At 36.9% G+C, this 25981-nt stretch overlaps 1 protein-coding gene across 1 annotated transcript; it reads left to right on the plus strand.

The window, feature by feature from the left end:
* Positions 1-4159: 4159 nt before the first annotated feature.
* On the plus strand, positions 4160-25440 carry si:dkey-121b10.7 (heparan sulfate glucosamine 3-O-sulfotransferase 6). The gene is made up of 2 exons (XM_041973082.1): positions 4160-4953; positions 22570-25440. The coding sequence occupies exons 1-2, from the start codon at positions 4481-4483 to the stop codon at positions 23186-23188; spliced, it is 1092 nt and encodes a 363-aa protein (XP_041829016.1). The 5' UTR covers positions 4160-4480; the 3' UTR covers positions 23189-25440.
* The last annotated feature ends 541 nt before the right edge of the window (positions 25441-25981 follow it).

Below are 25981 nucleotides of genomic sequence, written 5' to 3' on the forward strand. Positions count from 1 at the left end.
GAAACCAGGGTCGATAAGTATTGTTATTTTTTTTAGATTTATCATTTTATGAATACACTGCCATGTTGAGCCTTATTTATATTTCAGTTTATAAGGTGAAGGTGTCAATAATTTGTGATTTATACTTTAAAACATAATATTTAAAACTAGTTTTGGAAATTGTTAAAACTGGAGGCTCATATTTAGTTCACTAATTGGCATGAACTTTAGTATATGTCAGCTCTACTAAGTATTATTGGAAAGGACTTGATCAAGAATTATGAAATGTTTTCTCTTACTGAACAAAAATCGCACAATTTAGAACCATAAAATATTGTGTTATTGAAATTTTGAAGCAAGCTACACGGACCTAAAAATTAAGTTAAAGTTTGTTAAGGTTTGAGTTTGGTGGTTTACAAAATTCTTCTAGTCACTTTAAATAGACATGCAGGAAAATCACTTGAATTAACATGTAGACAATGTACTGTATACTGGTTGGACTCTCGGGCATATGCAATAGCGTTGTTAGTAGAATTCTTTAACTTTTTCTTAATTTAATTTTTTTAAAAGAGTAAAAATAAAAATATATTGATTTTAGGAAAACATAATGGTTTGGGTCAGCACAGACTCTTTATGACATGGTTAGGTCCAGGCAAAAGAGCAGTTTAATACTTACTAATACCTGAGCACCCACCTGGATGACAAACTGTCCTTTGACCTTTATTTCGACTCTGTGTGCACGAAGGCTTACCTTTTTTATCGGAAGCTTAATAGTTTTAATGTTGACAGGACTTTTATGCATATGTTTTTGGGTCAAATATTACAGAACTATAGCATTAATTATCAAAGTTATGCAGATGATACACAACTTTATGTGTCTCTGTCACCAGAGAACTGCAACCTAATAGACTAACTGTGTCAGTGTCTGGAGCAAATAAACACCTGGATGAGACCAAGAGAAACTCATCCATGCATTCATCTCCAGTAGGCTGGATCACTGTAATGGTCTTTTAACAGGACTTCCTAAAAAGAGCATTAAACATCTGCAGCTCATACAAAACACTGCTGCTAAAGTTTTAACCAGGACTAAGAGATCTGAACACATCACACCAGTTTTGAAATCTTTACACTGGCTTCCTGTCAGTCACAGAATAGATTTTAAAACCCTTCTGATTGTTTACAAATCCCAAAACGGTTTAGGCCCAGAATACATCTGTGATATGTTCAGAGAATATAAACCTAGCAGAGCTCTTAGATCCAAAAACTCTGGTCAACTAGTCCAGAACAGAGTCCAGACTAAACATGGAGAAGCAGCATTTAACTGTTATGCTGCAAACAAGTGGAACAAACTGCCAGTGAAGATTAAGCTTTCACCAAATGTAGACATTTTTAAATCCAGGTTAAAAACATTTCTTTTCTCATGTGCCTATGCATGAAATCTGCATGATAACTTTTTAACTTAACTTGCATTTAATCATTTTAATGTAATGTATTATTTTATTGTGATTCTGGTTATGTGTTGATGCCTTTTACTATTTCTTAATATCTGTAATGCCTTTGTTTTATGTAAAGCACTTTGAATTGTCCTGTACATGAAATGTGCTATGCAAATAAACTGCCTTGCCTATGTTTTATTCTTGTTTTATTGAATCCCTTTAAAAGTTCTCTTTTTATCTTTTGGTATGGTTCCCTTTCCCTAATAAACAAGAATAGATTGCAGGGGTTTGTAAGACTGTGTGGGAAAATTGCAGGGATCTCCCTGAATGACCTCTCAGCTCTGTACCACACTAGAGTCCAAAGCAAGGCCTGTTCAATCCTTGCGGATCAAAGTCACCCCTTGGCTCATGATTTCCTGCTACTACCATCAGAGCACAGGTACATCCTACCAAGAAGCAAGACTAACAGACATAAATATTCTTTTGTCCCTGCAGTCATTGCCCTGTTGAATAAGCTGATTAAGTAGCTCTATTTTCTATCTATCTATCTATCTATCTATCTATCTATCTATCTATCTATCTATCTATCTATCTATCTATCTATCTATCTATCTATCTATCTATCTATCTATCTATCTATCTATCCATCCATCCATCCATCCATCCATCCATCCATCCATCCATCCATCCAAAGTCATTTTAGATATTTATTGTTGTTTGTGTGATTGTGCACTGACTGATTATTTTTACTGCTTGCTGTACAACAAATTAAGATTCTTTGAAAAAAACAGTAATTTGGTTTAAGCAACAAAACTACCTGTTTAACATTCATCAGTAAAATTAAAACTATTTCTTTAGGGAAATTATATTGTTTTGTTTAAATTATATCCTTGTATGACTTGTTTAGGTTTTGACAACAATATTGCTGTGTTAGGTTTAGACAATAGTACATGGTTAAGTTTAAGAAAACATCGTGATTTTAGTTTGCATAGACTTTAACAACATGGTTAGGTTTATAAATAATCAGTTAGTTTAAAGCTATGAAACCACCTGTTCAGAGTAAAAATAATAGCAAAACTATCTGTTTGGTCTTAAGGAAATTACATTGTTTGGTTTAAATTATATTATTTCTCGACTTGTTTAAATTTAGGCACTATCTTGTTTGGTTAAGGTTAAGGAAAATGCCATGGTTTAATGTAAAATATATCTTTTTACAACCCCATGAATGTGGATAAGCTTCTCCTCCTATCTTGGCAATGAATCCTACAACAGCAATGATAACTAAATATTTGACTGTGGTCTCAAGGTGTATTTTCAGTTGTTGTTTCAAACACTGAAGTTTGATGGATTCAAGTTTTATCAACAGGGTACTCTTGAGCCAGGCTGAATGTGAGATAAATCAGTGGTGAGAATGGATTATTATATGAAAAAATTGAAATAGCACTAAATGTGCTTCAAGTTAAGATTGAACTTGTTGCCCACTAGCTGACCTTCAGAAGCTTGTGCAAGTCTCAAACACTGTCCAAGAATTGAAAATTGTCACATCTGTATTTCATTTTAACTTAGTAGTAATAAAATGTAGGTACTCTGTAGGAAAAAAGTTAAGCCATCCAACAACACATTGTAGCTACCATTAAATTGCACCAAATCATAAGGGAACTGTTAGTTCACATTTTGGTGCTGATAGATCATTTGGACCAAAGATTTAGACTTGAAGACTCATGTTTTATTTTAGAAAATGTGACTCAAAGAAGCATATGACCAAAATCTATAAGAAGTGTAGCATTAAAATTTTCAACTAAATCACAAAAGTAACAGTGTAGCCATTTACTTGATATTTTATTAAGAGTGCACACGTTTATATAGGTATTTCTAACACCACTTCATCTGATTTTCATCAGTAAACATCCTTAGGTTGTAGAAAAGACAGCCACAATAACAACAGAATTCTATCACTGTGTTAAAGCTTTACATATTATGTATTTAAGAACTTGTTTTGCACATGTATTCTGACCGGTAAATAAAGTGAAAAAATATTTTTTATGGGATTTTTCTGTACTTCTCTCTAAATAATTGCAGAATGTTCCTGTTTGTCTTTATATTTTAATAGAAAGAGAAAGTGCATAGCTGGACAAATAACTGACAGTGTTCTGGGTTACCACTTGTTTGCCATATTTACTGTGGTTTCACAGAGACACTCAAGGATGAAAAGAAAAAGAGAAAGATCACGACTCCTGTCTGCCCCAGTTGGTCAGGAGTGACAGGGTTAGATGTGTATGTCATGGCTGGCACCAGGGGGGTGTGTGGTCAGGCTGGTCAGCAGACAGCAGGTGGCCAGTAGCTGCACAATCAGAGCAGAGACAGCCTGAAGCTCAAGGTTTCTAAATATACAGATAGTTTAAGAGTGGTTGCAGTGATGCAAAAGGGAAATTAAAAAAAATATACGTCATTGGTCTGCAATCAGTTTCAATCATTTTTCAATATTTTTTCGGATCTTTTTAACTCTCTACTGCATAATAATTTAACTATTTTCCCCTAAAATTGATCGAATGATAAGGTGACATGAGAGTATTTGCGCTTTGTCAACTTGGGGAGGAAGCACCTCTCTGTTAATAATTTTCTCTGTAATGTCAGTGTGGCACAAGCTGAGGACTGAAGGGGGTGTGTTTGATAAACAAGGCGTGGATTTGGCAGTCAGACTGGAAGGGCTGCTGAGGGTTTCCTATAGAGCCGCTACCAGGGAGCCCACGGGAGCGCACAGACGGAACGGAGCGGAGCGCGACAGAAACATGAAGACTGGCTGAGACTTTGAAGAACCATTGAAGAAATCAATATGCTGTCTATTGTGCTTTGAATCAAGACACAGACACACTTTGAGGATAACGAGCTATAGGGACATTTGGAGCTTTTTGATGCGCTTTGGGCAGGTTTTGCGCCTCTTGTTGTGGCACAAACAAATAAAGTGAATTCAGTTACTCTCTGAGTAACGGTGAAAGACAGTAGTATGAGGTCACTTTACATGCCATGTTTCGTGCGTTGTATCCTCGTGATTGTGATTGCGACCCATGGGATGTAGTAAATGGAGAGCTGCGTTCAACTTTGGACACCTGAAGGCGCAGTCCAAGCTGTCCGTCTTCTTTACAATGATAATTCTTTTCACTTACCTCTTTTACTGTCTCAGCGGATATTGTGACTCCCTGCCCCGACCTGTATATGACCATCAGGGTAATCTTCAAAACAGAATTATCTCAAACGATGGGCAAGAAACTGAACAGCGCGGCGCGTATAACGCGTCCCCTGCCTCGTTTGTTCGGGAACAGCTTTCAGACCTATCAAAAAACGGTAAACCAGCCAATAATATTTCTATAGCTAATACTTTTGGCAGCAAAAAGTTCCCTCAGGCCATCATCATCGGGGTGAAGAAAGGTGGCACTCGGGCTCTGCTGGAGTTCCTGCGCATCCACCCGGACGTGAGAGCCGTAGGCGCAGAGCCGCACTTCTTTGACCGCTTCTACGAAAAGGGACTGGAATGGTACAGGTAAACCCGTCTTTTTCTTTACTTCTGTCTTTTACTTTTTCTTTCCTTATTAAATCGGAATTTTAAAAAATCCAGGCTCTTAAAGGGTAAATAATTGGAACGATAATGAACTCTAAAGGCCAAAGTTTACTTCAGATGATATGGATTTCTGATTAGAAGTTGTACCTCCTGTCTTGAAATCTTTTATTTCTCTCCGAAAAAGCATTGTGAAACAAATTTAAGGTTTTTTATCCCTTGTTTGGGACTTTTTAAAGGCTTTAAGCACTTGAGCAATGACTTAGAAACATTACGTGATTTAACGAATTAATTTCTTTAAGAATGACATAAATATAAACAAGTGTTGTCAATCAGTTACTAAAGTGCTTGTAAATGTACTTATTTGACCAGAAAGCTTGATTAAGAAGTTGAGTAGAAAGAACTTGAGATCATTTTATTTCTTCATAATCTTCTTGGCATCAAACTGCACCGTCTGTAACTGATATTATAGTTATATGCCACATGTGAAGAGCTTCAAGACGCATTTCCTTTTTTTTTTTTTTTTTTTTTTTGCCTACTTCTGTATTTTCTGGTTTTTGCATATTTATTAATTGCTAAAATAACAGAAGTAAGATCAAATATGCCATCAATAGTGCACATAAAGAGTGAAAAATAAACCAAAAGGCTCAATCAGATGCAATCAGTTACTCCCACTCCTTTTTCTCTCCTAGTCTCTTTTCTTCATTAATATCTCTCAGTACCAATAAGATGGTCTGCTGATAGCTTCCAGGGATGGCGGTGTATTCAGTCCCCTGCCAATAAATTGCTGTTTATTGAGCTGACACGCTGCTTCCCTGAGTGTCTGTGTTGGTCTCCTGAGAAAACTTCGTCTCTATCACAGAGGGAGGATGGGTTTATTGTGTATGATGGTGCTGTGGATGACCCTACGCCTTCAGGTGGCTAACGCTGATAGAGATATACCTCTGGTCATGAATTGTGCAGACTATGTTTTTTTCAATGAGAACTAGACAAACTGTGAGGATTATGGGATAGCAGCATGCGGAGAAAGGAATTGAAAATGAAAATAAGTTGGATATGACCATCTCATATCAGATCAGGATCAGCAGTGCAAGGTCACAGTGTGAAGGTGTGGAAAAGAAATGTATGAGGAAGGCACCAGGCAAGATCTGTCCAGCTGGGTAATGATCAGTTCGCAGCAAGTGGAATGTCACCAAGTGACAACAGTGATCAAAGTGTGTTTGCACAAGTGCTGTTTTGTTGTGTCATTACTAAGTTTAGATTTGCTTGAGGAAGAGGAAGAGACAGGGCCTCCCTGACGCATGCAGTTCACATTAAAATTACTGAGCAACTTTTAAAAGACAGGCTATTATTTTTTAGAAATAAGAACACTGAAATAATCTTAAGGTGGTAATACATATACTTATTATGGTGCAGTAAACACGCCACATACATGTTTGCCATTAGAGTTTAAACTAAATTTGAAGTGAATTCACCATATGTGTTGTTTGAAAATATTTTATGAGAAGAACATTGGAAGAAACACATGAGGTCATCATCATTAAATATGAGGAATAGGTACTCTGTAATTGATAAGGTGATTGGTTGTGACATCCTCATATTGATTGTTTTGTCCTATTATTGGTCAATATCCCAGAAGGTTTACTCAGTTTATGGTCTACTTGTGACTCGCACCTTATTATATTTTTTCTTTCAAGTGACTGAAACAATTTTGTATTGATTCTTTTCTTTTTGTTGATAGATTAATTAACTGTTTCGGGTCTAAGATCCTGAAATGAGGGAAGGTGTACAGTGCAAAACTCTGCAGTTATAACTGCATAACCAATGTAACCAATGAGCCTAACCAATGTTCAATCATTGGTTAGGCTCTTTTTGTTGCTGATTCAGCAAACTGAATTGGTAAATTCAGCCACACTCACATGTATGATGGTGTCTCAAAAAAAAGTAAAATGTGGAAGAAAGTTTTTAGTGTTTTTATATATTTATTTATCTTTTTTTACACAGTTCATTGTGTTGTAGCTTCAGAGATACTCAAGTCAGCAGCACTTCTCTTGCAGTGCATGAAAACTGGGACAAGGATGGTGGTGCATTTAAAGGGCAAGTTGAATTCTGACCATACCTTGACATAAATGTGCGTGTATGCACACTGAATGTGACAATAAGCACATACCTTTGTATAGCATAACTTGACTACCACTCCTTTCTGCTCTGTAGAGTTATGTTCTCTTGCACAGTAATGTTGGTACATCCTAGCCTGAGTTCGTCTGCGTGGTCTTTTTAAGTGCTTGTCTTTTTTCAGAGAGATAAGGACATGGAGAGATCCAACATGGGGGCCTTTCGTGCCACTGGTATTGATGTTGGTCACATAAAACCTTTAATTTTAAGAAGTTTATTTAACCCAGGGTGTTTTCTTCCTTCTTTTGACGTTATGGGTTTGTGGCGTTGTTTTCCTGTTCCTAAAAGAAACACAAATAAAAGTAAAGTTTAAAAAGAAGCCAAAAAGAGAGGTTTTGAAAGAATTGTATATCCAGTGAATGATCCTTCTAAGCTACTCAATGGAACATATAGGTTATAACATCTCTACGGCTTTATGCCTACTCTCAGGAAGTGCTTGACTAAAGCAATCAGGTGGGGTACTTTTTTAAACCTGGATAGCATGTTTGTTCATGCTTGGTGATTAATTTATTGTATATTTGACATTATGGGATCCAGTCTGTTGATTCAAATGGTCTTTAAGTGTCTATTTCTGGGCAAGAAATGCAAGAGTTGTGAAAAAGATAAATGTCAAGCTTTGTACTTACTGAATGATACACTGAATAGGATTAAAGGTGACAGGGCCTTTTAGTGCTCTTTTTACTGCTTTATGTTGATAATACCATGACCTTACCTTGTTCTTTCTTCAACACAAACATGACATAAAATGCTTTTTTTCTCTACCTCTCTTTTGAGGTAATAATGAAAGTGTGTTTTTGCTTCATCCTAATCTGCCGACAGCTCATGTCAGCACTGTGTGAATTGGACCAGTATAATGACAGGTCAGACATTAACATGGACAGCTCAGGGACATACAGAGGGACTGAGATGGATTAGGGCCCTGGTTGCAGTTAAACAAGGCCTTATGAAGCATTAGTCAACACCTCCATCCAGACACTCACTCACCTCGTAACAGTGGTGTGACGAATGTTTTAGTCTTTGTACACCTTCCACCTTCATTCACAGAAGAGGTTTATTGTACCCCGGGGTTGTGTACTTCACCTTCATTTAAACAAGCAACAAGAAATATAGGGAAATATCTGTATTCATATGGAATAGATGAATGTTTGATTGGCACAGATAGATTTCTAACCAGGAGCTTTTTTGTTGTTCAGTCAGTTTGTTCAGTCATTAATTATCCACTAGTCTTTAGCTGACTTTTAGCTAACATATATATATGTTAGCTAAAAGTCAGCTAAAGACTAGTGGATAATTAATGACTGAGATACTAAATCAAGCAATAGACTAAATGGTTTAAAGTAAATAGTGTTGTTTAAAGTAATAGATAATAAATATGGAATTTGTAGTTTGGGATTTTTTATTTATGTATTTATTTATTTTTAGCTTTTGTTTGAATGTTAGCTAAAGTTTAGCTAAAGTAGCTAAAGAAATAGATAATGGATGATTACTAAATTAATCAATAAATGGTTAAACTACTTAAATTAAGGTAATAGGTGAATGTTATAAAAAGACAATAGTATTAGATGAATATGTTTGTTTACTTGCAGATATCACGTAAGAAACATTGGCTAATTGTTGGTTAACCCTTTGATGCATAGTGTCCACTACAGTGGACACATATTTAAAGGCTGTTTTTAAATGTGTGCATGGGTGTGGATCATACATTAGCAACTTCATTGGATATTATTGAGTCACCAATACTTTGCCACGTATAAAGATTAACTACATTAGTATACATACATACATTGTAATTACCACTTTTGCCTCAGTGATAAACAGGACAAGAAAAGGATCCAGGTGTTTTTTTATAGGAAAATTATTTCATATTAACATGGCAAGATATTATTTTATAAACATTTTCATAGATCAAATAGAAAAATCAATACACTAAGTAAAAGTTAAAATAAGATTAAAAAAGACAAAAACATCAATGTGCATGTCTGTAGAAGTAAAATACTTTATTTAAAAAAAAAATGTGTACTGTTAATAATATTTTATGACAAATTATAACAAAGCTAAAATGATGATTGCTAAAGCAGTTAAAATGAGTAATGGATAGGATAAAACCCTCCAAATTATAAGCTGTAGTTCAATCAAATGCACCTGAGAAAATATTATGGCCTTTATTGTTCTCTTTTAAATTACTTTTAATTTTGTTTGAATGTTTCTTTTGTCTCTATTACTCTTCTACATTTTACATTGGGAATATAATTCTCTTTCTCAAAATATTGTACATTTTTGGTTTAATAAAAGAACTGATTTATTTATTTCGGCCTCATTTCTCTCCCTGCACTGTTCTGTGGCCTAATACATAATCACTTTTGACTTTCACATCTGACTTTCTTGTCCCTTCCTTTTCCACTTTCTGATTCTGTGCCTATTCTGCATTTCCTAATATAATTTATTCTTCAAAAATTGATATTAATTTTAGCATAATTACATACTACGAACCCGGTAATTCTTACAGATCAATTTTAAACTGAACTGTAGCATGCAATGCCAACCATATCATCTGAAAGTGGGCTGGAAACTATCACTTAGACATTTATCCTCTGACAGAGCTCTTCTTTTCCAAGTACGCGCTGTGTTTTTGAGTAGAGAGAAAGAGACCTGGCCCTTGTCTTCAGTTGCTAACCAAGTAAAACACATGGACATCCTTAAAGGAAGCATTTGGCAAATTGTGAATTCAGAAAAAAATGCTTATATGTGGAAAAGTCTTGGCTTTGCCATCTACTGGAAACGATTGTGTGGTTTTGTGGTGGAGAATGAGGACTAAGACATTCATGGTTTGCAAGTGTTTTGTGAGCATGTGTGTGAGCTCGGATTCATTTACTATGTATAAGCCATCCACTCTCCTGTTTGTCTCAGCATCTCTGCCTTTTCTTGGCACTACAAAGATCCCACAGATATAAATGTCATTTCTTGATATCGATCTCCTAAAATGGGTTCTTTCTATTGATTTCCTTCTCTCTGCCCTTATCATGCTGTTGCGGCAGAAATGAATTAACTTCTGAATATTCAATCTTGTTGACAAGAAGCTGTTACTCCCATCCATGGCTGACATTTATGCCCCTCAGTCTGAGGGTTGCTTAAGTGGATTTATTAGCTTGTTCAGGTCACTCAAACTGTGTAATAAAGCCACTAGATGCATTCTTGCATCTGACAGCCTTTCTTTCTCTTTCCCTCCTTTAAGTAAGCAACATTTCTTTTTCTCATTGTTTCATAAAGGAACCATGCTTTGTAATACAGAGGAGCACTAGATGTGCTCCCTAGACAAGAATGCCCAGGTTTTTATTTCCTGTCAGACTTGTCTCCCAATCACAAGGGATTCTCCAGTGAAATTCCTCCCTGCTCACATTCTTGGAAGCTGCATGTTGTGGTGAGTGTTTTTCAGGCTGACAAAGGGAAGCGAAGCTTTCAGTGCAGAATTTGGAGAAAAAAGAAATGTATAGATCTTGTTGCATGAAAGAAGGCTTTGTGCAGAATACATGGTTTGGTACTTTGTGAGTATAACTCAAGTCAGTTACATCCATAAACATGAGCAACTCTACCAACCATGTCTGTCAGCTCTAATACATGTAAGATGACATGTACTGGTGTTTAAATGTAAAGGGATTTTTGTCTGAATGAATACAACATGTGAATGAAGCTGGGAAAACTATTAAGGCGTAATCCGACATGACTTGATCAATTGTTGTGGAATGGATATGGATTTTTAGCTGTTTAACAAAGACCTGATCCTACTCAGTCATCAGTTTTTTGACAGCTCCTCACTTGTGGACCTCTCCTCTCCCAGCATGCCTCATGCCATCTCAATAAAGAGACTGAGTGATGAACATTGAGTGAGTAAACAAATGAAGGAGGAAAGAGCTTTTGTTGTTCATAACAGTAATCCCAGTTTTCTGGGTTTTAAAACCAGACAGTCACTATGTGCATTTTAAGTAAAAGACTCAAAGCACATTTTTACTTCTTGTCAGCCACCAACTCCTTAAATTATCCTTGTCCTGGACTAGAGCAGAAAATGACTGATGAGCTGCCATGTCTAATGGACAGCAACATATTCTACTTCCTCCTGCTTTTCTCTTTTTCATCTGCCTGTATTTCTGCCCAGCCTATTGTTTTGTTCTTTGTCTTTAGCTGTCTGCCATTAGTCATTTGTCTTAGATGAGCGAGAACAATGTAAATAAGGAAAGAAGGACAAACACAGGAAGTTTGACTTAGTCACTTTTTTGAAAGCAGGTGAAAAAACGAAGATCCAAAGGGAAAAAAACTCAGAAGCTAATAAAAAGGTTCATATTTATAAAGTTCTTCAATAGGCATTAGTTTCTTTCATAACCTTGATCCACTATGAAAATCCCCAAAAGAAACCTAATATTTACTAAACAAATAATGAAAAGTTGAGGCAGTTTGGTAAATGCAAAGTAACAGGAAAATTAAAAGAGGCCAGGACAACAGTAATACCAGTCAGGCACCCTCTTTGTAATGTGAGCAGAATGTGGTTTTCCATTGTCTTGTTTAAAAATTCATTGACATCCCATAATCCAAAAGATCTTATCTGGAGGGCAGCATATGTTGCTCTGCAGTAATCTGAAATATACTTTTCTGGGTTAGAATGCAAACAAAGAAGTGTGAAGTACCTTTACCTTGAGCACTGAAAAAATATCCCATACCCCCCACAACCCCCACCCCATACAGATAGACCCCAGCTGTTGGACTTATTGCTGTTAACAATCTATGATGTCTTTATTTTCTTATGTTGAAAAATATATAATAAAAAATAAATAAAAATTATAATAGTAATTAATTAGTTCATTCATTAAAAAGACTGAACAAATTTAAAATGTTCAGATTGAGTCGTCTGACCAGAGATGTTTTCAGTGTGGAAGCCTCCTGGTCCAAGGAAGTTGACACTTCCTATGGGCAAGGTTAACCTCAGACATTATTTTGTATAGAAAAGCTTTAAAATGCTTTTGTGAATTTAAATCAGAAGCCAGTAGTTTCTAAGCAATTTATCATGTGGATCATGTAATGGATTTGTTTTAATTAGGTTATAAGTCGACTACAAATTGTGTTGAATTGGACTGGATCTGTAGAAGTGTCTTTAGATGACTTTGTTGAAATTGCTCAATACAAATAAAGACAAATGGAACAGAATTGATATTATGTGCCCATCTCATCCCTTCATGAATGCTGCTTTTGCATCAAGTACTGATTTTAATCCCTCATTAAGATTACCTGTTTGAAATAACGTTTTTCCATACCTCATGTCTAAATTTCCCCTATCCCACCTTTTTTGGAATATGTTGCAGACCTGAAATCCTGCTATATGCTATATGGATATCAATAAATGAAATAAAGATTTAAACAAAAATGAAATATCTTTGGTTCATACTGACTGCAATTGAATAAAAGTCTAATTAAATCCCAGAAGAACTGCATTTATCCTAATGAACCTTTTTCATATCATCCTAAACATTTTCCAGACTGGGTTTGCTCTAAAATGTTCCCAGTAAAATTTCAACTAATTTCACTTACCCAGCTTAAAATAAATAGTTTATTGTTAATGATGTCTGTTGAAGTTTTGAGAGGAAATTGGGTTAATTATGCTTCATACTCTGGCACACAGAGCTAGAGCGGAATTTGAGTACAAGCAAAACATCAGACAAGACATGGTGATGGGTGGAAATCTGGAAACCAACACTAGTTCCTTCTTCATCTCCATCCAAATTCTGCTGTGTGGGTGTGTGTTTGATGCGTGCGTTAATGTAGCCAAGACTTGAGTCCACCCTGAACAGCCTGATAGATGGCACTAACAGCAGCAGTTGAATGGTTTGTTTCCAATTTCAAAAACTGGGACTCTACCAGCAGGGATTTACATTTTTCAACTTAAGATGCTGCTAACAATGAGCTGAGAAACCACAAGGATGAAGGCTGGAAATCCTCAGAGGTGGGTTTTTGGGATCGGATGGGTGTTCTCCTTGGTCAGGACTGGCCAGGTGGGCAAATTAAGTCAGTTGGTGTAACACTAGCAGAAGTGTGATTGTGTATATATTTAGAAAATCTAAGAGAAAGTGAAAGGTAAACATTACAGTATGTTTTTGCATAAACATGCTAGCTAATTAACTAATTGTTTGGTCCAGAAGATTATGGGTAAAAGAAAAAATCAGTGCATGCAAAAGTGCATTACAGCATCCCAGAACCCAAGCTTTTATATACAAACATCAAAACAAAACAACTTTAGACAAATATTCTAATTGAAGGAAAAAAATTTTTTTGCTGAATATTTTTTTCCCTATATATATATATATAGGGAAAAAAATATAAAATATATATAATATATATATATATATATATAATATATATATATATATTGCATTCATATAATCATCTATGGCAAGGATGTGATGATATCACTGAAGTTGCAGGATAACGGAAGAGTTTCTATGTAATCTGTGCGTCTCTGCAGCTAATATGTGTGTCCCGCCCTCCATCCTGTGTTCAGGACATTGGATGAAGGCAGGGTGTGGCCCCACAGGCCTGAGGAAGCTCTGAGATAAAGCTACATAAGCAGGCCACTATGGGCCTGGCAGGAACACAACTTTAGATTTTCCCATTTGATAATTCACAAGGGGTGGGAGCAATCAGTGACAGTGACAAACACACACAATTACTTACACTCATTCGTATGGACACATACATTCAGTTTTAGAGGCCTTGCCTTAATTCCTTCGTCTGTCATTACAGGCTGTTATGCTGTCTAAATTATATAATCATCACATCCTTTCTTCCTGTCACTCATTCACTCTGGATTGTGGTTTCCACTTACTTGTTTATTTTTTGGTTGTGTTATTTCTTCCTCATTTATTCAACATCATTAAGGGCATTTAAAAGCAATTTTAAGGCAATAATTTCTCAGGGGAAATTCCTCTATTTACTTCCTTCCTAATGGTTGATTGAGGAAACTGATGCTGTTCTTGTGTTTTTGTTACACCTAGCAAACTTAGTCAGGAAGTTATCCTGGAAAGAATAGCTATTTTATTCACTTTCAAAGCCTAAAATGAATATAAAATGTTTAACCAGAGGAAGAATATATAACCCCTAAAAGCGGTTCAGCTTTTGTGCATAATGTGATATTTAGCTGGAACAATATTTTATCATGCTAGCAGTTTTCCCCGTCTAGTTTTGGCTGATTTGTTTTTAATTTGGTTAAGTTATTTTTTCCTTTAAAAAAAAAATTTTAAGATCATTAGAAGCATTTAAAATCAACTGCATAATTTTCTGGAAAAATTCCTGTATTTGCTTTCTAATGGTTACACTTACAGACTGGTATATTCTTGCGTTTTTGCAACCAGACCTAGCAACCAGGTAGTACTGTCAAAAAGAACTTTTAAAGCTTTAAAAAACACTGTTTACACTGTTTTATCAGGACAAACAAATAAACCCTGATAAAATAGGGAGCTGCTTAGCTTTTGTGACTAATTTTAAATTTAGCTTTAGCAATACTGTTATCATGCTAGATGTTTTCCTTCTATGTGTTATGTAATCAGCTTAGATTAGTCTTTAAAATAAGTTAACTAACTCCTAGCTCCACTAACAGTGAGTCTCAAAACTTAAAGCACTAGCATGCCATATGAGTGTATGTGGTAGCCATAAGTGAGAAAGTTTTTCTGCTCCATGTGCACATTATAATCAACATACAACTATGAGTAGCACGAGCTTGATCCTCCCTCTGTGCTTCTCATGTCCACCCAGTCCAGGTTTTGGCAGCTGTGCAGTATCAGCAATACCAACAGTAGTAATAACATTAGCTAAAGGTTAGTGGCTTTGTTGAGAGTCACACAAGCATTCACACATAAAAGCTTCCAGCTCTTCCACTGTCAAACTGACAGATTGTCCTCTGTCATTAGGGCCGTCCTGGTTTCTCAGAGGAAACTCTGACTGACCTCGTCTCACTCACCCACCGCTCTCAGTCCTTGAGATATGTCTATTAACTGTTATCCTTCTATTTTTCCTCTCAGTTAGATGCATTTTTCCACTCTTTCCTACAGACCTACCCCAGTGATGCAAACCTCATCGGTAAAAATACTTGTCACCACCCTGGCACGTCTACCAGACAGCAACATTTGTGTGTAATAGCTTGCCACACACACACACACTGAGGCGAGCTACAGAACCATGAGCTGTGAACAAAATGGATTTATGTCACACAGAAATTGTGTAAAAGGGTTGCACTAACAATTTAGTGCAGGACAGGGTATGTCCAGGTCTTGGAAAGTATAAAAGCTTTGAATTCAGGTCCATAAAAAAAAAAAAAAATAAAAATCTTAGAAGCTAATAAAAAGGCTTATATTTATTAAGGTTTTCAATAGGCTATATTTTCTTTAATAATGCCTGTGTTCTTCTTTTCCTGGAAGAAACATTAGAGCTACATTTTTTATTTTAGTGGTTATGTTTTCTGGTCTTTCAGTGAGTGCTATTAGATCAGAAGCTCCCTAACCTGGAGATTTATCATTTTAAACTTGACTAGGTGAAGTATTGCTATGACATAAATATATTATTAGTTAATGCTTTGATCCATGCACACATTTTTAGGCTTCTGATTGAAAATTGAATACCTATGGCGATATGGGTACCATGAGGTCTATTTAAATACTTTTAGGGACAAAGTAAAGGGAACATGTGAGATTTGTTAAGTGTGTTAATATCAGTAGACTATATGTGTTACCTATGAAGAATAATTAAGATGGTAAATTTACTCTACTTATATACCACTTTTCTAGTCATATGTTGATCACCCAAAGGGCTTTTACACTACATGTCACATTCACTCATGCACAGCACTTCTATTGTTTTATACTAAGAGCTTTTTTACCTGCTATATGCATTTAAACCCTGATAGACAGGGGAGGCAATGTGTGGTTCAGTGTCAGGAATTGGTCCACCAATGTTCCAGTTGGTAGACAACTGCCCTTCCTTTGGCATATTTTGGCATCAGCTGTTCTTAAAGTCCCAAATTGGGGTATCTCAGATTTTAAACGATTAATACACACATGTGCTGGATAGGTGAATATTAGTCTTATTGCTTAGGCTCCTATTTGACTATTAAAAACTGCTTAAACTAAAATATATGTGTTATTAATTAGCCTATCAAAGACTTCACAGTTAAAACATTATTAACCTAATTTAGAGACATGAACAAAAGGCAAAGAAACCCTGATCCAGTTACTTTAAATCAATTATTTAGGCCCTAAAACTTGGGGTTGGCAACCTTACAACAGAAAATTTTTAAAAAGGAAAAAAAAGTGGGATATGTAGTTGTACATGGCAGGTACATTAAATAAAAGTCCAAATACGGGCCAGAAACATTATCCATCTAATGCAATGGCCCAACTCCAACAGACACAAAGAGTAGCACTACTTTACTTCCCCTTTCATTGAACTGCATACATTCCCTGCTGACTTCTAATCAGCCCAGAGAAACTCCTTTGCCCTGTATTTGCAGACAGTATAATGACAAACCTCTCCCTGCACACAGTCGTTTAAGCAGATCTTTGAACACACATAGGCAAACATGGTGTCACTCTGTGGTGGTTCAAGGTTGTTAGTGTGTTTTAAAATTCCTTCACACGTCAAATGCATTCTCATACATTCTCCCTCTGAAGGATACAGTGGAGGCAAACTGGCTTTGAAGTTTTAAGAGAAAGAATGGGAGTCAGTTGGAAAAGTGAAGAAAAGAGCGGAGGTGAAGCGAAGAGAAATAGAGGGATGGAGAAAGGAAACAAAACATGCATGGGAGAGAAATCTGCACATGATGACATGTTGCATTACATGATCCCTGTGATCCCTGGTGGTCTCGGCCTCTGAATCACAACCATGTGCAGCTGACCTTCAGGGTGGAAGAGTCCATTTCCGCACAGTACAGCCTGATGGGGATTAAGAGGGTCCGGGGGTCTGGCCTCAGGCCCAGCAAAGCCGGTATGGATCACAGCTTTTTGAGCTCAGATACTCAGGACCAGAGGAAAACTTCCTAACCCAGAAAACGCTTTCCTTATTCTGCCATACACACATTAACATGAACACACAAACTAAGAACTTCATTGCTACCAGATGTGGATCTGTCCTGTGGAGGGTAAGGTCAGCTGGTTACTGTGCACACATGTGTGCATGTGTGTGTCGTAGGAGAGCGCAAAGAGAGCAAAATGCTTTGTGCACAAACAGACATGAGAATGGTTGATGTATGTGCTGCCCTTTGGAAAAAGCAATGAAAGGTCTCGTGTTTACAGCATTCCTGCAGGTGTCTGTTTTTACTTTAAAATCTTAAACCACCTCATTCAAATATCAGCAACCACAGACAATAAAACTGTTTCAAGTTGCAAAGAAGTACAGGGAAAATTCTGAGGCTATTGTGTCAGTCTAGCCTTTTTTCTTCTTTTGAACGACTTCCTTGTTTCCAAAGAAGTTGGTGCTCATGTTAATTTTTAAATGACCTGCAATGTGTTTCACGAAAGTTAAAACAAAAGACTGGAAAGGATGTGTGAAACTAAAGCAACCGCTCACAAATAATCAGGTAAACTGGCAATAGGAAAGGTTGCATATAAAAAATTGTATCCCAGAGAGGTCCTTTATAAGTTGGGAAAGTGTCTACTGTGTAAATGCCTGTGTAAGAAAATAGTTCATCACATATGACTGCAAAGAATTAGAAAATTCATATAATTTAAAATCTCTACATGCAAGACCAAACTTGATGAGCATGACCTTCATACTAATAGGAAGCCAAAAAAGGAAGAAAGAAAAAATAAACAAAACATTCTTCTTACTGGAAATCACCATGTTGGCTCAGGAACACGTCTGAAAACCATTGACAGTGAATGGAGTTTGTCATCTCTTCATAATGGGAAAAATATATATACAAATATATACAATATATTACAAGATTCAGAAACCCTACCATCTTATCTTGGTTTAGGATTATTTAAAATTGGAAAACCATCCTGTGGTCTGGCCAAGCAAAAGCTAAAATTCTTTAAAAAATCATGCATGCTGCATGGTCTCAGTGAGAGGAGAAGGACCACATGGTTCGTTACTGGCACACAGTTGAAATAAAAACTGTATAAGTAATCAGAACATCTTTGAAAGCACAATAAAAAATAAACAATATTAGCATTTTTTAAAGAAATATGCTGCCATGCAGCCTAGAGAAGACCTTGCTTATTTCAGCAAGACATTGCCAAACCACATTTTGCACTCATTACAATACCATTCAAAGTATATTACATTATACAACAGAAAATGTATACAAAAAATATGGTCCCAAGCTGTTAAGCTGAAACCCTGTATCAAGTTAGAATGGCAAACATTTTTTTGCATCCATAACTACAGCAACCGGTCTCAGTTACAAAACTCATATGGAGCGTGATTAAAAGAAGAGGTGGTCAGTGTGTTAGTCTTTTAAAACTAATTAAAGATTTGATATATATGAAAAATTCCAAAAAGAAAACAAAAGGACTCCATTAAGTTCCTTGGGTCCTAGGTGAAGGCTTGTATGCCAAAACACAAGTTTTACTAGTCAATCTAACCAATTTGTGAATATACAACATTTTACATTGAAGTCTTTAATATTAAGTCTAAGCCTATCTCATCCAGAGAAGTATGAGAAGGATAAAAGATAGATAGATGGAGGAATGAGGAAGAGAGAAGGATGCATGATTAAATAAATTAACAAATTTCTGTAGAATAATCAACTTTTGTGCCGTAAAAGTGTCAGCTTCAGATTCTGTCATTAACTCAGGTTTGACTGAGTGTGTAGTTACGTCATCTTGGTTTGTGGAGCAGGGATGGAAAATACTACTCAAATTATCGGTTTGTCTACCTCTCCCCACTAAGCAGCCCTTTTGCTTTTGATGTCAGAACACACTGCTCACACCTCACATTCTAGTGATAAACAGTAGCCCACAAGTCTACAGTCCTTTAACCATGCCGTAATAAACCTCAGGCCACCCACACTGACTGCAGCACCCAGCCTGAACGCAATCATACGCACAGATAATCTCACATCTGTGTACTACTGAAATCTAGCGGCATTCCTACTCCACATGCAAACGTTAAAGGTGTGATGAAAACAAACATCAGGTTGCTAGGTTTCCTTAAACACACCACAAAAGCTGTCAGATAAAAATAATGGCCTTTTCATCTTTATGAGATATAAATGTTTCAAAGTCCTAATCCAAGTTTAATAATGGAATGGTGTGCCATTTTGACTTGCTGCAGCTTTCCCATTTCCCAAACTCCAATTTATGTCCACTCTTCTACTGTATCTCCTCTCTTCTGTAAACCACATTTGTCTGTTTCTCTCTGTTTTGTGGTCTGAGATCACAGAGTGGAACGCAATCCAACATGTAAGCATCATGTCAATAGAAGCCCTTGTAAACCTAAAGTGGGACACTGTGGGTTCCATTAGGCCAACTGCATAAAATCAAACATACAGGCACACAGAAAAAGAGAAAAACATTAAAAGGAGCCTTGCATTTTATCTTTCACAGTGTTTTCTTTGTATTCTGTGAAATAAAGAAATGCAAAAGAGTTGTAGTTTCCCCAGTCAGTGTCATGCTTTATGAAAGGAGGATGAGTTTAGAAGAGAAGTTGACTCATGCGAAGGTAGTATTAAAGGGTCAAAATACACTGCAGTTAAAAAATGTTAATTAAAGGATGCAGCTCTCCCATCTTTTTCACTGGGAAGACTTAATTGCCCAGACATGCTCTCTGAAGTTTTTTTTAAGAATTATTCTGGAAGATTTGGGAAACAAAGGTAGATGAGGTAGGCTGAGGAGGTTTACAGAAAAAAAACTTTGTCTTTTTTTTTTTTTTTTTGTCTTGTTTGTGTTTTTCTTTTAGCTTTTCTTGGTTATAAATATGACATGTGGCTTCTTTCTTCCAGATCTATTAATATAATATTGCCCCTCATATCATATGGTGACCGCAAATAGCTTGTGAACCATGGTTCAAAAATCTAACTTCATGCCTTGGCTCAAAATGCTCAATGTAAAACATCCCAACAGAAAAAGGAAGCCATACAACCAGCATTGTTTTCCAAAACTAACCTCCCCTTTAGAATTTGTTGCATTTTTCCTAATTTTGTTTTGCTCCTTCTTTCTAAGAGAAGTCAGAGATTTCTCATGAATACCAGAAGTTGTGTGTTTGGTGTTGCCCTCATAGCTGCATCACCACAGACATAAGCTTCATAAGCCCCTCAACTTACAGACCAACCACGAAGTCTCTGACCCAACCACCACCACATGACTGCTGATGAGGGAAAGGGAAGCATGGAAATTAACTGAGGGATCTTTCAAAGTTGCAACACTGGCATTCTTCACTGCTTAGATTCCTATAAGTCAAACTGAGTCTTTTATTTAAATCTTTTCTTTCTCTATCAAACAAACTGTATGTTTTGTTCTTTTAATAGGACAAGGCAGAGGTTAGAAAATTCCATGTCAGAGTTACGGTAGCATATAGTAAATGAAACTGGGCAAATAGGTTTTCTTTTCCCTCCCATTGCCCTCAATTTATTTCAAGTCTGCTCTGGCACACTACAGGATCCCTTCATCAAATACAGGCTTTGGACAGAGTTTGTTGAACTTTTGGAGTCACTCTGCTTCAACTTCTCATAGTATGAATCAGTGAATCCTTAGGTGAGGATTGGGTAACTAAGTTCCCTAAAAGCCACAGGTGCCTAAAACTACTGACAAATTAACAATCAAGATAGGACCAGAACAAATAACAAGTTATATTGAGCAGTATTTTCTTTAGGAATCACTCAGTAGCTACACAAGCTGAAAAAAAGTAGCTTTAAGTAAATGGAAATTGTAGTCTAATTGCCTTTGTTTTCTTTATTTTAGTTTGTATTTGTATTGGTTTTGATAAGATGTGACAGGTATGAGATTGTCTAAGTGTGTTCATCCACTCATATGTCAGCAAGAACAATCCTCCATTGAAAACATTTAAAAAACACAGATATGATTTTAAGTTTCATAGTTCTGATAATTTGCATATTGACTAAATGTCACACCATCATGGGTTCCTGCAACACTTGATTACTGCTGAGAAAATAGTTATTTTTAATGTTGGTATTACCTGTGGGTTTACCTGTGGGTCATTCAAAAATTTGCTGTGAAAAGGTGTTAACATTTTTTCTTTTTTATTGTATAGTTAAATATGGTGGACAAAAAGCATATATTTTTTCATTCTTATTTGACACTAGGGGGGAAAGGCATCATCACTGGCTTTTATGGACATTGGTACACTTGGCATTCATTCTTGGGTCAGGCCACATTGCAGTAGTATTTTTTTGGGTTGATTCATCTGGAAAAACAGCATCCAGGTTAAAATGCAGTTTTTCCCTTTTATTAATTCAAAAAGTTATCATTGGGTAAGTAAGTAAAGTAAATGTTGGCTAGTTATGAAACTCATTATAATTTGAGCTACAATCCTCACCATGCACAGCAGCCTCACAACAAGAAGGTCGCTGGTTCGAGCCTCGGCTGGGGGGAGGTTCAAACCTGGGGGGCGGTGGACTTTCTGTGTAGAGTTTGTATGTTCTCCCCGTGTATGCATGGGTTCTCTGGCTTACTCCCACTGTCCAAAGACATGCATGTTAGGTAAACTGGTCATTCTAAACTCAAGAAGTGAGTATGTGTTAATGGTTGTTTGTCTCTTTCTGTGTTGGCCCTGCGATGGACTGGTGACCTGTCCAGGGTGCACCCTGCCTCTCACCTGCTAAAATGCTGGGATAGGCTCCAGCTTACCCACGACCCATAATGGACTAAGTGGCACATATAATTAATGAATAAATAATGAACTTGTAGCATATTAACAAAATGTCATAAAAATTAACATTTAGTTCTCATGAAAAGGAAGAGCAAAATGTTTCAGTGATGGTTATGCAACCCTGCTATAAGATTACAAATGCTAATGGTATGACTGAAATGGAGCTATTATTTCAGGGAAATACGATGAGGAACAAGAGCAGCAGCTACGAGCTTGTTTAGGAGGAAGCAGCGGATGAGAGGAAATTACTTTCCTGATGTTAATATAGCCTCGTGGTTCTTTTTCTGCTGTAGCTGTTCACAGACTCTCTCTTAGTCAGTACTGACATGGTCGCTCTATCAGGGCCAGGAGTAAAGGCCATGTTTATCTCTCTGTAATCACAGATTTGGTCCTCTAATGACAAAGTCAAATCAAAAAGCCTAAGGCAAGTGAGGCAACATCAAAGGAATGTGCTGAGAATATCAGGGGAATGTATCTTTATATTTATATATATACTGTATACAAAGAAGAGAGTATTTCTGTCATAGCTTTGGTGTAATCTTTTTTTCTCTCTCTCTTTTCATAAAGGAACTTGATGCCTCGTACCCTAGAGGGTCAGATTACCATGGAGAAGACTCCAAGTTATTTCATCACCAAAGAAGCTCCTCGGCGTGTCCTCTCCATGAGCCGCCTCACCAAACTCATCGTGGTGGTGCGAGATCCTGTGACCAGGGCTGTTTCTGATTACACTCAGACTCTGTCCAAATCTCCCGGGCTCCCATCCTTCCAGAACTTGGCCTTCCGCAATGCCACCACGGGCCTCATTGACACGTCCTGGAGCGCTATACGCATTGGCATCTACGCTAAGCATTTAGAGAACTGGCTGCGTTTCTTCCCTCTCTCACGGTTTCTTTTTGTTAGCGGGGAACGTCTCGTGACAGACCCAGCAGGTGAGATGGGCCGGGTCCAAGACTTTCTAGGGCTTAAACGTGTGGTTACAGATAAGCACTTCTACTTCAACCAGACCAAAGGTTTCCCCTGCCTGAAGAAGCCTGAGGGGAGCAGCAGGCCACGTTGCCTGGGGAAGTCAAAGGGCAGACCCCATCCTCAGATACCATCGGAGGTCCTGCTCAGACTCAGAGATTTTTACAGACCATTTAATCTCAAGTTTTATCAAATGACTGGCCATGATTTTGGCTGGAACTGAATGGCTACTTACCAAAGATCTTACAAATTCTCAGTATCAGTCTTACTGTCTGCGCCCTTGATTATGGAAAACATGCCATTCTTTTATTAACTAAGTGAAGATAACCTAATGCCAACAAATATGTCAGCCTTAGAAAAGTAATGTCAGTGACATTTGTTACAAGTTCAACCTTCAGAGCCATTTAAAAATGCAAAAACTTATGAGGGCTGCTGCAATGAAACAAGCACAAGCCAAACTAGCCAATGCTGCAAAGAGATGTTCCCACAGTCTTAAATGAAAACGGCTTACAAGCCTTGACAAACACAACCAAGACCAACTTATTTGAATTTTGCACAATGGTACAATCACATTGAATATGAATGCGTGCTGGTGAGACATAACATTCATCATGATTCAGTTCAATCACCTCTGGATATCTGAGAAGACGTTTATAGTGTATACAGCTGTACAAAGTTAATTTCTCTTTCATTGTTCTCAATGCAAAATCATTACATAGCCTGTTTTTATTTATTTTTTTCTCTAAGATGTAGCAAAGATTCAATGCCTGATACATGTTAAACATACCCATGCTGTGATTTTGCTCTTATTTATTACCCCCAATACATTACACAGCAATGTATTGGGGGAAATAAATCTGAAAAGAACATCTGCAACTGTTTGCGGAGTCTCACCTCCACAAACTGTAATTTCATGTAACTGTGCATTGTTATAAAAGGGTTAATTTATTAGCAGACAAACTGTTGTAGAGATTTTTTTCTTTGAGAATTTTGTATTTTAAAATCTGCTGAAAATTCTGACTAAATCTTTTATTCCAAAAGATCTTAGTAATATTTATGTGCTGCATTTCTGGGGGAAAAAATCACTTCCTTCTCTTTGTATTCATTCCAAACAAGTGAAGAAGACAATGTACATCTGTTGGGCAGATGATTTCCTTTTGGAAGAGAATTACCAGACACGGGGAAAAACAGACTACAAAACGCAGTCTGTCACTTTTGTAGAATTTTAAGACTTAGTAAAACTGACATTTATTTACATCATGTTGAAATCTCCCTAAAATCAAGTGTTAAGCTCTTGAAATGTGCTCAGGCAATCCCTCAATGGATAAAAGGAAAAAGGGTATAAAGCAGAAGTCTTGGGTTTCTGTTCCATTAGCTGCTGTTATTTAATACAATCTCTCATTCAACATTAGCTGGCTTTCTGAAAAATTTAACTGTTTTTTGGATTCACTCTCTAATGTAAGACTTACCATCTTTTACTATTTCAGTTTCTACATTTGCAGCAGTGCATGAACTGATCATACAGCTTATTTCTCCCACATTTAGTCCTATAAGTGACCTTTCCTTTAATTTATGCTGTGATATTTTTAAGGAAAATGCTAAATTATCAAAATAAATTTGTTTTATTTAAACCTTTAGAGAGAAAAACACACAACTGAAACTTAGTGTGAACTGATGTCAGAAGGTTTTTGATAATCCTTTTGAGCCCTGTGTCTGTTTTCATGGCCTCTGCTTGAAAATTGCATCCCCATAAAGTAATGAGAATATCTCCGCAACCACAAGGTCTACATGAATAATTTTGGGGTCAAAAGGAATACTTGTGAGACTTTTTAAGATGTGTAAATATAAGTATATTAGAGTTAATGAAGATGGCAGATAGGAAAACGGAAAAAGGTTTCAGGCTCACCAAAAAAAAAAAAAAAAAAGCAAAAAACATTTCAAGGATGAATTAAATATCCCTTTAGAATTATACAACCACAGCTCTAATCTCTACCAATACACATCAAGCATATGCTCACACTTGTTCAAATGTACACATACATATCAACTAAGTAATCACCATCTCTTTATTCTAGACCAGTCACACAAAACTACAAACCAATAGGCCAGTGTTTTTTCATCTCTACCCTCATCAAAAAGTTTAATACAACAAATAAGAGATTGCCCAACTTTAGATAATACTCCTGCAACAATAGAATGAAGTTTTGACAATAAGCAGTACCAATGTCATTATTACAGCTACATAAAAAGGGTCATGAAGAATCTCAACTTGTGATCGTCATGTTATGTTCAGCTTGTCACCCACCATCTTACCTGTATCGTGTATATTTTAACCAGTCAGCTCATTTCCTGTTGCTGCTGGCTGCGCGCTGCTGCCAGCGAGGACTTGGAAAATGGTCTGTTCTATGATTGACAGGAAAACAAATGAGCAAGCTAAATATTTAGCTGCTCATTCAAACATACTGTAAAAGAGTTGTCACCTCCAACTTGAGCGAAGTGAATCAAGTGGTGGGGGGGATTAAGGGAGGGTCATATGACTGAAGGCATCTAAGGGCTATATTTGAAGTTAACTCAGGACAGAGGCTTTTCTGATGAGTAAGCAATCAACTCACTGAGGTGATTGGGGAATCTTTGACCTCTCTGCTCCCCCCTGACCTGTGATCCAGGTCGCCATAAACTGCTGACCGCTACAGCCATGCTGGTTAATGGAGATGCCCTGAATGAGCTATGGGTGTGGATGCATGCTTTCAGAGACATATGCCCACACCGACACAAATAATCACACACAGAGTCATGCAGTACATCCCCCAAACTCCCCCCCTTCCTCCCTCCAATCCATTAATATTGCATTCTCAACCTCTGGGACCTCCACTGAGGGGAGATGGCACAAATCAATAGCTGTCTATTTAGTTTATAGGTGGTGGGGTATGTGCTTATAGGCACCATGTTCTACTGTCGTTTTGATTTAACACTGGGGTCAAGCACAGGTCACTATCATATATTTTAAAATATTATT

The sequence above is a fragment of the Melanotaenia boesemani genome, chromosome 21 (assembly GCF_017639745.1).
Source record: "Melanotaenia boesemani isolate fMelBoe1 chromosome 21, fMelBoe1.pri, whole genome shotgun sequence".
In the NCBI taxonomy this organism is placed as follows: domain Eukaryota; kingdom Metazoa; phylum Chordata; class Actinopteri; order Atheriniformes; family Melanotaeniidae; genus Melanotaenia; species Melanotaenia boesemani.

Bases quoted from the DNA above. Each gene is read 5' to 3' on its own strand.
- si:dkey-121b10.7 (XM_041973082.1), top strand. From the start codon at position 4,481: ATGGGATGTAGTAAATGGAGAGCTGCGTTCAACTTTGGACACCTGAAG. The intron at 4,954-22,569 runs GTAAACCCGTCT...CTTTTCATAAAG, and splicing joins AAGGGACTGGAATGGTACAG to GAACTTGATGCCTCGTACCC.